Here is an 18,264-nt window from a genome sequence, read left to right on the forward strand (position 1 = left end):
TTTTTTAAGTTTATAAGAAATTTCAAATTGTTTGTCTAATCTTATATAACCCAATATATCTATCTTATCAACTCATTTCTCGCCCTTTTCCCTAGAAACGCACATCTTACCTGTTTTATTATTGACCTGGATACATAATCATAAATGACTCGATGAGATGGATATCAAATTTTTACGGTAAACGTAACATTATATAACCTGTCGCACCCCCAAACCAGAACGGCGGAAACGTTCGGGGGCGGAGGACTTTAGGTAAGTATCACAACACATGTAACATAGTAATCAAAGTACAAACAACCATTGCATTAATAAGTATAAGTTTTACATAAGCGTTTAAACATTACATATTCAAACACTAAAGTAGGTACAACAGAAGACAAGAGTCGCGGTCGCGGTACTAGGTAGTCTTCTCAAAAGCTTCGGGAGTGTACCTGTCTACTGGATTCCTGAGAATACAAGTTATTTGGAAAGAGTAGATCAGCATTTAAGCTGGTGAGTTCATAAGTATTTTACTTCTGTTAAGTATACCCTAAGTTCCTTGAATAAGTTCACTGGTTTCTTCAGGAAATCCTATATCTCCTGAGGTGATTAACTGATAACCTCAATAGTTTTCCCTCTGTAATTACCTAGTTTATACTGATTATACATAACACAATATCGAATGGACAGTTAAATGGGTGTATCTGCCCTAAGCCCACAACCAAACAAGGAACAGGAAGTAAGGCGGAAGTCACACATTTCACTGTCAATCGGACATTACTTATGTATAACTCTGATGTAATAACTAAGGAATTATAGAATTAACCACTAAAGGTCTTTTATTTTATTCTAGTTTACAAAGATTGAATGACTAAGTTTCATTTGATAAGTGGCTTAATTCCATAAACCGTTTCCTTTGTATAAGTGGTTTAATCCCATAAACCGTTTCATTTGTAAAAGTGGTTTAATCCCATAAACCGTTTTATTTGTAAAAGTGTTCTTAGTTATATCTGTTCTATCGTAAAAACCTTAGTATTAATCCTGAAGAGTATTGTATTATCCATAATACTGCCTTGTGGTTTTAAATGTTCAAAACCAGAAGTACAATACTTGATTTCATGATACGTAGCTCTTACTATAAGTAAAAGCTACTGAAGGTATATCTGGTCGGGATGTAATTAACTTTTCTTACTGTTATAAGAGAAGTATATTACTTTGTAATTCACTCGTTGTTTTATCCATGTGAGTCCTATCAACCATACTAATATGACGGAAATGCCTGCAGCGACGTTCTTCAGGCGTCGGAACGGTATGATATTTGACACCCTAGGCCTGCCGGCCAAACTGTAGCGAACAGTAGAGGTGCGGGATTGTCAGTCCCATATAGATGTATACACAAATTCACGCTCTCCCTACAAGAGATTCTGGCTAATAGTTCAGGACTTAAAAAGGTCGTACTCAGATAAGTACACCGTGAAGGGTCTCACAAATTTATTGTTTCAACGAGATTTACGATGTATTATTACCCCGTGATTGCTAACCCTGGTACTCTGTATCGTACCTTTGTTAATGAAAACCCGGTAAGATTTATTATTACCCCGTGATTGCTAACCCTGGTACTCTGTATCGTACCTTTGTTAATGCAAACCCGATATGATTTATTATTACCCCGTGATTGCTAATCCTGGTACTCTGTATCGTACCTTTGTTAATGCAAACCCGATAAGATGTATCTTTACTTCTTTAATATGTTGTTTGTATATTAAAGGTATTATACATATCTTGGTATAGTTGAATGAATTCTGGTAATTTCCTTGGAAAGTATACAGTTGTGAATCATACTTGTATCTTTAGTTTTGAATGATAAATTATACCTATTATAATTTATATGTTCTATCTGATTAGCATGGTTTCTCATGGATGAACAACTTTGCTCAGCCTGATACAAAGGTGATGATACCAAAAGGAGTAACCTTTTGTACTCATATATGTATAATATATATATAATATATATATAATTAAGAAGGAAACGACCTTCGGACAAACAATACAACCCTAATTCCACATCCAAACAAGGAAAAGGATATAGGATAATTCATTACTCCTAAGCCCTTCAAATCTTATTTATATATTTATACATATATACACATGATTTTGGCATATATAATTTGAAATAGTTTATAAAACATTTTTCAAAGAATTTAACGGAGTTTACATGACTTTTAAAATTTAATATGGCGTTAAGTTATTTTGGAAGTATTTGATAATTCTTAAAAGCATACGGAAATTTTCTGTGTGATTATTATCACATACAGTTATTAACACAATTTAATATTGTGTTAAACTTGTATTCCCCCCTAAAAAGCATATAAAACCATTTAAAAAGGTATATTAGAGGGTATGAACTCACTTTGATAAGCGGTGATCCGGACAACGTTTCGTTTCCCGTAAAGAGCTTATTTAACGAGAAACCGGCTCAAACCGGGCAGAGTTTCGACAGGAGAGAGGATGAATTCTCGATAATTCCGGGGCTCCGGGGCTTGCTTCGGGCTTTAGACACGATACCGGGGCCTTGGGGGTTGTTTGTGAAGTTATGGAAGTGAAAAGGGTGAAAAGGGAGCAAAAATGGTGAAAAAAAGGGTTAAGAACCGGAGGGTCTCGCACCCTTTATATAGGGCCGAAGCCTCGGTCCGAAGCTGCTTAGTCATCAGCAACGTGGCAGCGAAGGAAGCAGACGCGTGTCTCGGTTCGGACAGGTGGCGAGGGCTTGGTGAGGCGGTTCGCTGCTGGCCGCTTCGGATAGGACCAGCCTTCGGTCCAATGGGAGGGTGCCACGATGCGAAGGGGGGTGTCCGAGGGTGGTGCGCGAGGTGTCTCCTGCAAAGGTGGCCGAGAGGGATTGGACCGCGGACTTGGTCGAATCAGCAACTGCCACGCGAAGGTTCGAACCTATCAGCGGGTGACACATGGAAGCCTCGCATGTGAGGTGACGTGTCCGAAGTGTGACTCAGCGAAATTTCCCGGTTTTCAATATTTTCTTGATTTTTGTGCCAAAAACTTGCAAAAATCATAACTTTCGCATACGAGCTCCGTTTTTGACGTTCTTTATATGCACACGTAGGTAAAATCATGCTCTACGACTTTCGTTTAGACTTCGTTGGCTGATTTTGACTTTATTTTTAATATTATTATTTTAAACAGACCGGGACGGGAATCCGTTAAAAATTCATAACTTCTTCATCCGACGTCCGTTTTAGTCTGTCTTTTTACCGTTGTGCTACTTTTGACGAGACCTTTGATTCTCGTTTAAGTTGCGTCGGCTAAATCTCGATCGATTTATATTTCAAATTTTTAGCTGTCTACTGCTAAACCGAAACTTCGAAAAATCATAACTTCCTCATACGAAGTCGGATTTTTACGTTCTTTTTATGAATGTTCTCGGTTTAACATATTCTACAACTTTCATTTAGATTGTTAAGGCTACAAATCCTTTTATAGAAAATTCACTTTTTACACTGAACAGTGTTTTGCCGGTTTTACCGCGGATTTTCGATTGGTCATAACTTCTTCGTTATAACTCGGATCTCAGTGTTCTTTATGTTTTTGGAAACCTTGTTACAAACTCTACCACTTGGTTCATCCCAATTACGATTATTGATCAATTTATTTTTGACCAAAATTTGACTGGTGTCACATAACCCATCGTATCCATTTTATCAGCTCATTTAATGACGAGACATTTAAGTCATAAAACCGGTAAAATGTATGTTACATGAAGAAAATGTCCAAATCATAATTTGATTCTAGTTTGGGACTTATTCGTAAATGAACAAATTATTGAAATCGTCCTTGTGGTTGGTCAAATTTACGTGTTTGGTCTCTAACTTTTGTTTTGCACTCAGACCGTCCTTATAGTATGATTTTGTTGCGTGTTTCGTCCCTCCCCGAGATGAAAAGACTATATTGACATTTGTATTCTTTTTCATTTTTATTATTTTCTTTATTATTTATTAATTAAAGAAAAACAATTAATTGTTTATATACATGTGAGACCCACTCGTATCCCCATTTGCACCATAAACACCACATTCCCCCGACAACCACCACAGGCCACTGAAAACCACCACTGGCCACCAACAACTACCATCGACCACCGACAACCACCACCCACCGATTCCGACTCCACTACAAACCACATAATCGATTTCACCAGGTCATACCCCAAGATCAAATCCCAAAAATCAAACTTGAACACAAAAATCAAAACCATAACAATATCAAATTCTAAAATCAAAAACCTAACCAAAGTTAAATCCTAATATCCCAAAATCAGAACCTAAACTGAAATCAAAACCAAATATGGAAATCAAAACCCAAAACATAAAATCTAACCTGAAATTGATGATGAAATTAAAAAAAACTGATGAAATCCCAGAAACCAAATACGATTTCCAACAGAATGGGGGTTAAAGGGAGCGTGAAGGAGATGGTGGTGGTCGAAGGATTATTACGGACACGGTGCTCCAGCTACGACAAAGTAGTGAGAACCAAACTCGCCACTCCTAAACGCTTTATAGAACCGATGGCGGCGATGGCCACCTGCACCACTATCACATAGACGATTTTAAAAATCTATTTTGGTAGATGGCGAAGAGGGAGGAGCGAGGATGGAGTAGATGGGGGCGACATGAAGAAGAGAAGGGATTGATGATGCAGATTGATGGTGTCTGGTGGTTTCCTGGTGTTTTCCGATGACGTTTCCAGGTGGTTTCTCGATGAGCCTTCGTCGGTGATTATGGCTTTCGGTGAGAAAATGAGAGGATGACAATAAGAGAGTATTGTGAGAGAAATAAGGGTGATGAGTGATGACGGGGGACGAGATAATGGGGTGAGGGACCCACATTTTTTATTTCTAATAATATTATTTAATAGGTTAATGTTTAAAAAATAAAAAATAAATCAAAAAAGAAATGACCAAGGCTAATATAGTCTTTTCATGTCTGCAAGGGACGAAAAACGCAACAAAATGAAAAACCATAGACCGTCCACGTGCAAAACAAAAGTTAGGGACCAAAAAAGCAAATTTGACCAAACTACAAGGATGGTTTCAGTAATATATTCTTGTGAATTACGGTAAAATAATGAGATTTTAATAAACCGGATAAGTAATGAAACCGGTAAACCGGAAAAAATTAATCAAATTGTTATTTTTATCGGTAATTCATGTTTTTTCGTAAAGAAATTTTAATTTGAGATTTTCATAAATTAAGATAAAACATTAGGATTTTTTTTAAGATTTCCCTTTAAAATAAAGCCTTTAATTTTGATAATTATTTCGAATAAACCATTGTATTTTATTTGTAAAAACCCCGACTATTCGAGGTCAAAATCATGTTCATTTTTTTAAAAGTTAACAACGTTTTCTATTCAAAAAAATTAACATTTGGCTTTATGGTTAATAAGTCCTAACTATATGGATTTTTTATAAAGATTTTCCTAATTATAATGCATATTCGATGTCTTTTTTGTCAATGCTATTTTGTGTCCCCCCATATCTACATTTGAAATAGGAAATATCATAAAAAAACAACCTACTAAAAATTAATTAACGAAAAATCATCATATTACTGCTATTTTTTTTTCCATAATTTCAACACATATAGGAAACTTTTTCTTTAATATATAAAGACTTCCACTATTTTAGTACATATTACTTTTTTTTTCTACTCTATTCCTAAATTTCATTTATGTCCATAACGGAATTTGAACCCCCAACTTCAAAAAAAAAGGACAACATCGGATACTGTTGGACTAGAAACCATTTGATAGATACAAATGATTACTAGTTGCATCTCTATTGAGGTCAACAAAGTACTAGTTGCTTTATAATTCTTTTTTTTTATTTACTAAATACAACCCTTATTACTTATAGTACCCATTGATTATTTTTATTTGCTTTTTTATTATTATTATTATTATTATTATTATTATTATTATTATTATTGTTACTACTGTTGTTGTTGTTATTGTTATTATTATTAGACAAATTTTCAAAATTAATGTATATGGTTTAATTAAAACTCAACTTCAAGTCATTAGGAAGACAATAGCATATTTTGTGACAATAAAGATTATTCCAATATCACATACAAAAATAAAGTTTAATTTAAATTTTAAAGTCATTAAACAACTTATTCTTCATATACGCGATTATTTATTACATTAAAGTGTGTTCATAGTGAAGTTACTATTTCAATATGTGATGTTCGATGTTGATAATTTTACTACCTGACTTTTTATATTATCATATGACTTTTGAATTTTGTAATGGAACATAACTATAAATTTTTTCTCAATTATGAAAAGTATAGTTTATACAATCAAATTTCCATAACCACGTTTCATTTTCAGCTTCTATGTATATGTTTTTTTATACATATTCTAAAAACTTCCAATTATTTTTACATAGCACTCATACACAAATAAAAGCTTTAACTAACATGACCATAACATTAAAATAAAAAACCAGATCACCTAAACTTGTTCAAAGCCGGTTAAAAAAATTGGTTTGGTATGGATCGGTTCCAACACATGATGAAAACCTCTAATCGTTTATAGCTCTGATCCAAGCCAAAAGAAACCATGTATACTTTCCGTTTATGACTAGGGGTGTGCAAAAACTGGAAATTTAAAAACCGATTTGAAATTGAAAAACCGAACCCAAAGCAATAACACGTTGCATTAGTATTTTTCAATCAAAAAAAATTGGTTATGTTATGTCAATTTTAGTATTTATGCCAACTAACACAAACCGAACCGACCGATGGGTTTAATCAGACCAACAAAACCGGAAAACCCACCAAATGTATATATTTTATAATATTTTAATTTTATTATATTGTAAATATTTTTTATATTTATAATTTATCGTATATATATTATTTTTAGAAGAAAATTGAAAATACTCAATTTCAATTGAGCAATTCGCCGGTTCGCCAATTCCATTACTAATAGAAAAGAAAACCTGCGCAGCTATTCTTCTGCTGCTCGACACTCGTCAATTGCGTTCTCGTTTTCTCGACCTAATCGAGTAATCAATATCGACATCGCCTAGCGTCTTGAAGCCTTGGAAGCTTGGAGCCTGTCGGCTGAATCGACATTGGAGGTTGGAAGGTGGAGGGCCGGATGCTGTCGGGTTGAATCAGATTGGAGGCTATCGATCTTCTGAGTTCTTGACCTACCGGTAATTCTTTTGAATTGCTCAAGTCTTTACACTTCTGAGTTCTTTTACATTTTAGTCTTTACACTTCTGTGAGCCCAAGTGTGTATGTTTGCTGTTTGCTTTTCCTGTTGAACAAATCACTGAAATCTGTAGGTAGGAGAACGCTTTGATTTTATAATATTTTGATCAATATATTGTCCAATTTGGATGTGTTCTAATGACCAGAGCTTTAGGGCCCTAATTGGAGTTTTCTAAGATGCGAAGAATCCTTTTAGACCATTTTTAACAGAGTAAAATGCCTGTTTTTGAAACTTCCCAACCCTTGTATTGTTTGGTGTTCTCAATCTCACACTCGACCTTCCAATTAGTTTTGCAGAATGGAAACAACAGAAGAAACCAATATACAAGAGAAAGTTGTCCAGATTTTTTCACATTTCATGGAAAGGTTAGCATAGTGATTTCGTTCATAACAAAAGAATATTCTTAACACGTTTGTTTCATCACTTCATGGTAGGGTTGCCAAATATGAGGAGCAAGTAGCTGCAGGGAATAGATTTCTTGATATCTTCCGTCAAGCACTCGGTGAATTTCTTCAAAAAAAAAATTTCTTAAAGATAGTAAAAAAAAAAAAAAAAATTCAAGTTTCTCTGTTCTAAAATTACAAAATTTTATGCAGATTTCATTCGAAGACCCTCCATTGACAACACATCACAACTCTTTGAAAATGTCATTAAAGCTAACAATACTGATAGAATGCAATCTTACATTAAAGCTGGATGTACACACACTTCTGATAGAGCTGAAAATCTCAACAAGTGTAAGTCATTTTTTAAAGATTATAATGATTTTGAAATTTACTGAATTATGTTTCAATGACCATTTTTGTTGTTTGCGATATGCATACAAAAGTGCATAAAAACCATATCCAATTGTTGGATATTGCAAATAAAGGTATAACATTCATAATACCTAAAAAACCACTGCTATTTTTTTTCTAGTCTCTTTATAAATGGAATTAATTTTTTTCCACAGGAAATAGTATTATCAAAGAACTTGAATCCCTTGTTGAGGACTTAAATCTGGTAATAGAATCTGCAAATGAAACCTTACCACAAGATCTTACTCCTGATTTGGATGATATATTAAATGAGGTTAGTTCATGCCATTTTTTAAGTGGATTAATCTTTATAAAGAATTGCCCTATACAAATTTATAGGAATTTATTAATTTTCAGGAGCAAATAGTGTCATTTATCCCTGAGAAATCTAAGGTTATTGATTATGCAATCATTGTAGCTTTGGTATATAGCATGGTGAAAAAGGATTACCTTATGCAGGTAATTATTGACTTGTTTATTACTACATTTTTACTTTCAATATTTAATGAACAAATAAATTAAAGTACATTGCTATTTTTTTACATGATTGTAACAAACATTAGAATGTTGTTTTGTTTACAGGAAAAGATTGTTTCTACGCTTAATCTAAAGACATCATCAGGAGAACTAGAGACATATTGTTTGATGTGGTCGTTACGCCCTTTTGTGAATGATGAAATTATGCAAAAAGCTTGGAGACTAATTCCATAACTCGTTTTAAATCATTTCAATGTAATGAGAAAATCATGACGGTTTTGGCTTTTAATTCAAAGATTGTTTTTGGATAAAGTTAATTAATTAATCAAAATAAAAGTTAAAAAGCATCTCTAATTTCATTTGCAAATGCTACCTACACACCTAATTACTCTATCACAAAACATACAAATTTGTTTCAAATTTTGCACATCATTCAACTTCTCTCCTCTTCCTTTAATGGCTTCACAACATCTTCAATGACAGTTCGCCGGATAGTCACCGGAAAAAGCTGATTAGGCGGCGGTGGCGGTGGTGCAACACCCATTCGTGGCGGCAGAGCAGAGAAAACAGGAATCGTGTTACGTATAGTGACAGGTGGCGCGATCCTACAATGAGCCATGAAGTGGCCCACAGGAACATATGGTGGTGCTTCAGCTGCAGGGAACTTGTGGGGCCGGGTTGTGGTAGTTTTAGGGCATATTAAAGGAAGGATTTTTGAAGTTGTTGTAGACGATTGAGGTGATTGTGTAGTAGCTAGTTTTGGTTTTGGTGTTGGAAACCTGATTGGAAAGGGTATATTAGTCATTTTTGCCTTTAACCTAAACTTCTGTAAAGCACGAGCTACTGTGACATGTTCTTGCTCCTCAATCTCAATGTTACCCTTTTGTAATGAAAAAGTTTCTGATTGTTGGGCCACTAAACAACAGAGAAGATGATGATATCAATTATCAATTATCAAAGAATAACAATCACATTAATACAAACTACAAAGATCATGTAGACTTACAGAGTTTTAGAGATAACCAAGCAGACATGGCTGCGTTTTTTTCAGCTTGCTTCTTGTTCTTAGCTGCTTCACCTGTAAATATGCAACCAGCCAAATCTACAGTGCAGGTGAACACAGGGAAATGCCCAAGTCCCGATCTAGTGGTTGTGTATGTTGGCAATGACGATCCTACCCTTTGAGACACCTCTTGCAAAAGGTTCTTGTACACCCCTGTTTCATCCTGTATGCCATGGAAATTGGAGTATAAATGTATAATCATATGTGATTTATAAGTGAAGTATGAAGATCAAACGGTGGAATTGGAAAACGATGGAAAATGGAAAATCTACTCACCAGTATTTTAGCAGCTAAAGAATTAGAGGGGCCATGGGTAGCAAGCGAATTGAGAGCCACCTCAGCGGCGGAATGCTCCGCCTGTCTCAGCGTCGTGCAGTAGTTCCGGCACTCATATGTATCGCCGTTGAAGTTAACAGTGGCCTTGAAACGAGGCTCGTGATCTGGACCTTCTCTGATACACGTATACGACGGCAAGTTAAAGCAGCTCCTCTGAGCCAGCTCTTGAAGCTGGTTCTTATACATTTCTTTCTCTGAAATCGATCCCGAAGAAGAAAAAAGGCCCAAATCTCTCTTCTATTAACTTCAATCAAACCGTCTAGTAGTAATGCTGATCGTCGATTTGGATCCGAACATTCAAAGATCGTTATCTAGGGTTTGGATTTTACGGACAAAACTTGTATGTGTGTGCATATATACGTGTACCAACGTATCGATATAGACAGATAAAGCAGAGAGATTTTGCAGAAGTACGAAAACAACAAAGCGAGACTGTGAGAGAGAAAGAGAGAGAGAGAGAGAGAGGTTTGTCGGTACATGGGATGTATTTTGACATCCTTTCCATGGCACACAGCATGGCTTACCATTTTATATTAAGGGCGATCAAATTGGTAAAATTTTAGAAAAAAAAAAATAGAAATAGCTTTACCCTCTATCTCTCCTCGGCATTCCATTCCACACATTGGGGACGGTGTATATTAGGGGTGAGCATTTGGATTGGACCGGACCGAACCGACTCTTAGACCAGACCGGTTTCGGAGAATATTGTGGACCGTGAACCGGACCGGATGAGACTTATCGGGTCCAGGTCCGGGTTTTCCGGTTCTTGGACCTGTTTGGACCGACACAACTTTACATGCATACAGTACAACTTGTTAAAACGCGATTTTGGGTTTAATACACTTGTTAAAACGAATATGTTGTTTGGGTTGATACGTTACAACTCGTTAAAATGAATATTTTTTAGGTTTGATACGATATAACTCAGAAAAAATAGAAATAACTTTACCCTCTATCTCTCCTCAGCATTCCACCCGTCGGGGACGGTGTATATTAGGGGTGAGCATTTGGATCGGACCGGATCGAACCAGCTCTTGGACCAGACCAGTTTCGGAGAACATTGTGGACCGCGAATCGGACCGGGTCTAGGTCCATGTCCAGGTTTTCTGGTTCTTGGACCTGTTTGGACCGGTACAACTTTACATACATACGGTACAACTTGTTAAAACACGATTTTGGGTTTAATACAACTTGTTAAAACGGATATGTTGCTAGGTTTGATACGGTACAACTCGTAAAAATGAATATGTTTTCATTTCTTGTGTCATTTGGACCGGTCAAACTTTGATTATTTATACTATATATCATTTGTTTGAAGCATTGTAACTCATTGAATATAACATCAAAACAACAAAATTATAGTCTAAACTCATCTACAAACTCTAAATTATACGTTGGAAAAAACCAAATGTCAATTCGCCTTAAAACAAATAAGATATGCTTGTTTAAAGAATTTCACAAAATACAAAAGATTAAATTTCTTACTGAAAATCTGAAATATTTCAGCTTTTATATCTCATCTTTGAAGGATTGTAACTGATAGAATATAACATCAACAACAAAATTATAGTCTAAAATCATCTACAAACTCTAAATTACACGTTGGAGAAAACCGCATGTCAATCCGACTTAAAATGAATGAGATATGATTGTTTAAAGAATTTCATATAATACATTTTCTTTTAAAAATAAGTCGGTCCAAAACTGGTTATTACCCGGAACCGGCCGGACCGGACCGATAAAAAAACCGGACTGGTTTTTCTCAAATCCTAGAACCAAGAACCGGTCTGGGGGTCCAAAAAAAGGGTCTGGTTCGGTCCGGTCCACACGTCCAAATACTCACCCCTAGTGTATATCATGGACGACGAGCACTTGCTGAGGAGATTGCCGAGCCATTCTTCCAGTCTAATAAGGCTGTTATTTTTCTTTTTTAAAATGGACAAAATCAAATATATTCAAACAAATAAACACGTAATTTTTTTTTTGAATATTATATCTTGAAATACCAAAAGTTATATCAAAATACTTCTATTCTAATGGTATCAGATGTTTGCAAAAAATATCCATCCACTATAGATTAAGAATTCAAGAAACGAAAGATATAATTTAGAAGAAAAATAAAAATGTTAGTATTAAGTGTTAAAATAAATGTTGATCAAAATTTTTTATTTTGGGGAAAAAAGGGTCTCTCTTAATGTAATGTCTCATTTTCACAAGCAAAATTTTCATTTTTAAATAAGGTAAAATCACCATTTACATAAACCCAAGTTATGAAAACCCATTTGTTCCAAATTACAGTTGTTTGAAAATATAGTAATATAAATAATGCGGAATCTCCATGGCTATTGAAGATTGTGTATAATCACGTCTTCGTCTTCCCACGATCACCAGTGGTACCTGAAAAACATTTAATTTACAACTGTAAGCCAAAGCTTAGTGAGTTCCCTCAAAATACCACACACCACAATATACATACAATGCATGCATACATGAGCCTTCAGTCATTCTGGAACGCCTCACAAGGCCTACAACACGCCTGGACCGCTCTTTTGATCCTATAGTCTGACTGGACCGCCTCGCAAGGCCTACAGTACACCTAGACCGCTCTCTCTCTCAACATACAACTGATCCACACCTGGCCTACAGCACATCGCTGGCCCGCCCAAATATCTTGACCTACAACACAAAGCAGGACAACCTCAACCCACCACCCAATATGTCAGCATATGTAACAGATAAGAAATCAAGTAAACACATAAACACAAACAACTATCTATACTAGTCTACCTGTCTAACAGCTCACTATCACATACCAAACATCATACAGTAGGGAAAAGTGAATATACATTACAGCCTCACCTAAGCTTAGGTACCAAACCTCATGAAACCACGTCGTAGCTAAGGATTTTATTGGACAAAAATACTACGTGATTTCCTAACAAATCGTATTCTTCCTAAAACACTATGTGATTTTATGAAACAATTTTTTTTTCAAAAGATTTTCTTCTAATTATTCATTATTGCATAAAGAGTGAAGTAATAAACGATAATGGAGGAAAGAAAATGGGGATGGTTAAAAGATAATGGAGGAAAGAAATGCTATGGGGGATGGTATATTTATCAAGTGAAAACTGATCTGAGTATATTTACTAAGTTAAAATGGAACAATTTAGAGGCTTAGTACCTAAGCTTAGGAGGGGTTGTAATGTATATTCTTTATCCCCATATACACTATGCCACTACTGACAGATCTCAAAGGAATGCATAGTTATATGTAACCAAACAAGGAATAGTCAAGAAAGCCTAGATCAATAGTTCATAGGCTAACCGACGTGACTACATACAACCCCTAGGGCACTCCACTAGAAGATTACCCACCTACTGGTACTCTAACCAGCATATCACTACTACTATATCCTGACACACAAGGATATACACAACAATACATAGTATAGTGAGGAAACTCACCTGAAATGCAGACCCGGAAACACAACAACGCCCTCACTCCCTGCACCGACCACCTCCGCGAACCAACCAACACCAAATACAGATAAATCCCTAATCAAGAACCCAAGTCCTTCAAGTTTGACCCAAAGTCAAACTGGTCAAAAGTCAATGGTCAACCAAGTCAACACGGCGTAGGGACCTCTTGGCCACGTCATGGGAATACCAAGACAAGATAGTCACGAAGCAGAGAACCACCACATGTGACAAGCTCATTGCCACGTCATGGGAACTGGCAGATTGCCATATTCTTCATTAAGTGCTTAATCCTTACAGATCTAAGCCCAAAACTTCAAATCTACTTCTTTTCAATGACTTAATGGATAAAGTTTCCAACTTTATCCATTAGGGCTCCATTCTAAGGCTAGATCTACAACCCTAAGTCCATTAAGTCCTTAATGGGGGCCAAATCTTATGCATGGGACCAAGAATCATCCAATTTAAGGCCTTTTTTTCACTTAACAGAACCGATGGGCCATTGGCCCATTACTGAGCCATAGTAAGCTCTGGAGTTCCTCAAACTACAAGAACATTCATGAAAAGAACCAAAACCACCCAAAAATGACCTTAAACTTAAATCTAGAAGAATAGGGGTCAAGGTGAGAACTTTATGATGGGTTTTGAGCAAAACAAACAATCTCTATGTGTGCATTCAACCCTAATTGTTGGATCTATGTTTTCTCTAATTGAACATACAAGTATTAAACACAAAAGGAGAAACCCTAGGAGGCATCTAGTAATTTTGAAATTCATAACAAGGGATAGTAAACTAACCTTTGAATGTTATATAGTAATAACAAACAATTCCTTGTTGTTGTAGAAGCTTGAGAGGTAGTGTCACAAGTGTAACACCTCTAATGGCTCACAAACACACTTAGCAAAAGAATGATATGAGAGAGGAGAAAGAAGCTTCAAATTTTGGCTATCCTTCTTAGGGTTGGAGTCTTGGCCGAAATCAAGAGGGGGTAGCTCCCTTATATAGTTGTGGTTGCTTAGAGCCAAAGCTAGGGTTTAAGGGAGGAAACCCTAATTCCTCAGCTTAAGGCCTAAGCAGCCCAAGAACTCCATCTAAGAGGCCCTTGGACGAAATTTCTAGGGCATTCCTAGAAGATTTCGTCCAACCCATCTAGGAGGGTTCTAAAGCCCAAATCCACAACTATCAATAAATACCTAAATAGCCCCTGCACTTTTAGTTAATTCTTTTAATCCCAAAATTAATTCCAAATTAATTTCTGATTAAATACTAATTAAATAATATGATTTCTAATTAATATTATAGTTCGATAATACATTAATAAATCAATCATCTCAATTTATTATTCAAATAATAAATTCAACCTCTTTCTCGAAAAGTCATCCTGTATAGTTGTTAGTGTGAAGGCAACCCAAAAGGACCGTGCTACTATAAATTTAAGTACATACCAGTTATAGTTATGGGCTTAGACACCTAATCTAACACTTTATACCCCAAGTAACTTAGAAAACTGAAGAGAATTATGGATCCAAATCAGCTCCCTGCTTCTTTGCTTCCTTGTGAACTTTCTTCTTCTCAAGCTTCACCAAATCCAAGGAATAAGCTTCAAATCATGAGAACAAGCTTTCTAATCTTCATGGAGGCTAGGGTTTTACTGATGAGGGGTTGGAGGCTGAAGATGATTCCCTAATCCTTGAGATTAGGTGCTTAAATATGGAGAAAACCCTAAAAATGATGGGTTTGGGCTGCATCAGTTGCCACGTCGTGGCCTTCCGCTTGTCACGTCGTGCTGAACATCCAAACGCGCATTCCTGCATTAGACATGCCACGTCGTGGTGCTCCATTCACCATGTCGTGGAACTAGATTTTTCCTAAAAATCTTACCACTGAACCTTTTAAGCCCTCATCTGATCCATTCTGGAAAACGGGTGTTACACTTAACAAGGCTGTTAAATAAAAAAAAACAATTTTGTCCTTTACCACATCAACATAAAAACACACTACATGGATTATTTATGTAAAAAATTAAATTTTTAAAAAACACACTACGATGTATAATTTTGCTAAGATCTCCCACCATTTAGAATCCTAAGATTTCTCTAAAAGATCTAGTATGCTCAAGAATCATATTAAAATGATATTGCTAATTAACATATGATACTAATGGGTCACACTAACAACAACTTGATACAATTGATTTTTATTAGAAATTGATTTTAATAAATATTCAATAAACTCTTATAATTAATTTGAAATTATTTATTTCATGGAAATATTAGTTTTCATTAGCAAGTAACATAATATATCATATGGTATGATTTATTAAGCCATATACATTATTTTGGACTAGAAAGACTCTTTTGTTTTTTCGCTAAAAGTTAAAGTTTATATCTTATAAAGAGTTTTAAGAATTTTATAACCTTCTCTTCTCTTTTTATATAAAAAAAAATGTGAGCTAGTTTCTAGGAAAAAAACATAATCTTTTGAATATAATAAGGGAAAGTAAGCATGGCTTAAGAGGCATGGGAGACATGTAGGATTTAGGGTATGGAGTTCTTAAAGTGTTAAGAACGCTTGGGTAATAATTTAGCTTTATTAAGGCTTTCATTCATTCATGTTTCACTTACCAAAACCGTAGCTCCCTTATACTCTCTCATATTCTCTCTTGCAAAAGAGTTTTAGAAGATTACTCGCTTGCATTTTGCTCTCTTTAAGTCATATTTGGATATGGACGTAAAGCTTAAGAGTTTTGACTAGCATCTACATCAAGTTGGCTTCATGTTGGTGTCTCAAAGGTTCTACATTCTCCATCAAATTCCAAACCTCCCAAGAGGACCCAAAGAACTATAAAGGTTGTTACTTCTTCTTTGGTGTTTGTTTTCTTTCAAAATTTTGCAAGAAGATCAATGGTTGGTTATAAACTTGTTTTATGTTATTCAAAATCAAAGTCTTCCATTGCTAAATCTTATGTTTTTGAAACTAATTTTTGAATAAAAACCCAACAACTGGTATCAAGAGACACCTTGCAAGTTTGGTTAGATTTTATGATTATTAGAAATCTTAGTTTTTGGAAAATCTGGATAGCTTGTTTTTGTAAGAAAAAGAGTTTATATATATATATATATATATATATATATATATATATATATATATATATTTTCTATGACAACTTTATAATTGTTATTTAAAGTTGTCTTAGAAAAACAAATGTTGTTTTTATGTGTATGTTGATATGTATGATGTGCAAAAACTAGCTAATGACTTTTGTGTTGTTATGTTTATTGTTTTTTGTTATAAAAATGGTTGTAATTGTAACACTCGGGTCAGGTGTACATTATTATTATTATTATTATTATTATTATTATTATTATTATTATTATTATTATTATTATTATTGAGTTAAAATTTTCAATTTTGGCCCTTCTCACGACGTGAGGAATATTGGTCACGTCGTAAGGAGTAATTTGGACCCGCATATCATTTTGAGGCTCACGACGTAAGCAATCCAATGCTCACGACGTGAGAGCAGTCTGAGGACCAAAAACCCTAATTTTCAGTATTTAAAGGAAAAAAGGGGGTAGAGTTGTTCACCCTCTACCTCCCTCTCACTCTAAGCCCCAAAGAACCCTGGGTTTTATCATCCTTGAAGTTCTTAGCCAATTTGGTGCCATTTCTAGCTTGAAGAAGGAGAGAAGAAGAGGAAAGGAGTAATATAGTGGTGGAGTGGGCAAAGTAGAAACATTATCATCACCTCTTTTTGATGTTGGACCTTTGTAAGTATCAAAGATCCAAACTTTATTACATTTCATGGATAGATCTAGGATTTTGTCCACTTTTCTTCATGTTTAGCATGCTTGAGTGAAGTAAATCCATAAAGTTAGCAACTTTATGGATTCTAAGAGTTCCTTGATCATCATATTGGTCAGATCTGGAAGTTGGTGAGGTATAAGAAGCATGCATGAGAGTTTGAAGCACATTTCTTCACTTTTGACCTAGAATGGGTCGGATCATGCATGGTGCAAGCATGGCCATAAAGGAACATTATTATGGACTTTATGAGTCCCCTTTAACTTTTGGATGAAATGGATTCGAGGACTTAATGGAACAAGGACTTAAAATGGTGACTTTTAGCTTCAGACGGTGCTCACGACGTGAGACATAAGATCTCATGATGTGAGATTTGAATAACCCTGTTTTCTGTTAAGATCGTTGGAGCTCACGACGTGAGAGTGAGTGCTCACGTCGTGATGTTAACTCAGGTGATTTCTTTGACTGATTTGGCTAGGTTGGGTCAAGTCGAGTTGGAATCGGACCGAGTGGACTACCACGACGTGACCAAGAAGGCAATAAATGAAGATGTTGGAGCCATTTTTTGAAGATAAGAAGGCAATTTTTGCAACTTTGAAGTGTGTAAGGGCAAAAGCAACCTTTCTGCAAACTGTTGCAAAAGGTGTTGCTGTTGGCAGCTTCCCTTGGAGATGTTGGACCTAATGCAACCTTTATAGCAGCCTTTTCTGAAAAGTGTTGCTTGTTGCTGAATTTTTACCTCTAATAAGCATTTTCAATATTTTGCAAGCAATGAATGTTTTTTCAAGTGGGAGCTTCTACAACAACATTATAAGAAGATTTTTTGGTCCTTTTAAATGTCCCTTTAGGAATGGACTTGGCATCTTTTGTGTTGGCTCACAAAAATGTCATTAGTTGGTTATGTTTATGCACATATATTTTATCCATGTTTGTATTGTTTATTTTATGCAATTATTATGTGTGGTTGATAAATTAGTTTTTCACATGCTAAAATAATTTTGGACAAAATAAACATCACATGGAGT

General features: G+C 35.4%; 2 protein-coding genes across 3 annotated transcripts; one reads left to right on the plus strand and one right to left on the minus strand.

Annotated features, from left to right (window-relative positions):
* The first annotated feature begins 6,963 nt into the window (after window positions 1-6,963).
* LOC145133808 (FAD-binding protein) lies at window positions 6,964-9,461 on the plus strand. 2 transcript variants are annotated; one of them, XM_079068765.1, is made up of 9 exons: window positions 6,964-7,222; window positions 7,570-7,646; window positions 7,716-7,783; window positions 7,878-8,018; window positions 8,111-8,152; window positions 8,234-8,352; window positions 8,436-8,537; window positions 8,661-8,810; window positions 9,039-9,461. In XM_079068765.1, the coding sequence occupies exons 2-8, from the start codon at window positions 7,579-7,581 to the stop codon at window positions 8,787-8,789; spliced, it is 669 nt and encodes a 222-aa protein (XP_078924891.1). In that variant the 5' UTR covers window positions 6,964-7,222; window positions 7,570-7,578; the 3' UTR covers window positions 8,790-8,810; window positions 9,039-9,461. The 2 variants fall into 2 exon arrangements, with proteins under 2 accessions (XP_078924891.1, XP_078924892.1); XM_079068766.1 differs by having other exon boundaries at window positions 7,578-7,646.
* On the minus strand, window positions 8,887-10,453 carry LOC145133807 (double-stranded RNA-binding protein 6-like). The gene is made up of 3 exons (XM_079068764.1): window positions 9,895-10,453; window positions 9,562-9,781; window positions 8,887-9,470 (listed from the first exon to the last, which is right to left on the minus strand). The coding sequence occupies exons 1-3, from the start codon at window positions 10,138-10,140 to the stop codon at window positions 8,989-8,991; spliced, it is 948 nt and encodes a 315-aa protein (XP_078924890.1). The 5' UTR covers window positions 10,141-10,453; the 3' UTR covers window positions 8,887-8,988.
* Window positions 10,454-18,264: the final 7,811 nt, after the last annotated feature.

The sequence above is a fragment of the Lactuca virosa genome, chromosome 8 (genome assembly GCF_052849685.1).
Source record: "Lactuca virosa cultivar CGN04683 chromosome 8, Lactuca_virosa_CGN04683_v6, whole genome shotgun sequence".
In the NCBI taxonomy this organism is placed as follows: Eukaryota; Viridiplantae; Streptophyta; class Magnoliopsida; order Asterales; family Asteraceae; genus Lactuca; species Lactuca virosa.

Excerpts from the sequence above, each read along its gene's own strand:
- LOC145133808 (XM_079068765.1), top strand. The coding sequence starts at position 7,579 with ATGGAAACAACAGAAGAAACCAATATACAAGAGAAAGTTGTCCAGATT. Across the intron at positions 7,647-7,715 it reads TTTTCACATTTCATGGAAAG|GGTTGCCAAATATGAGGAGC; the intron begins GTTAGCATAGTG and ends ACTTCATGGTAG. Across the intron at positions 8,353-8,435 it reads TGGATGATATATTAAATGAG|GAGCAAATAGTGTCATTTAT; the intron begins GTTAGTTCATGC and ends ATTAATTTTCAG.
- LOC145133807 (XM_079068764.1), bottom strand. The coding sequence starts at position 10,140 with ATGTATAAGAACCAGCTTCAAGAGCTGGCTCAGAGGAGCTGCTTTAAC. Across the intron at positions 9,782-9,894 it reads CTTTAGCTGCTAAAATACTG|GATGAAACAGGGGTGTACAA; the intron begins GTGAGTAGATTT and ends CATGGCATACAG. Across the intron at positions 9,471-9,561 it reads TTGGTTATCTCTAAAACTCT|TGGCCCAACAATCAGAAACT; the intron begins GTAAGTCTACAT and ends TCTGTTGTTTAG.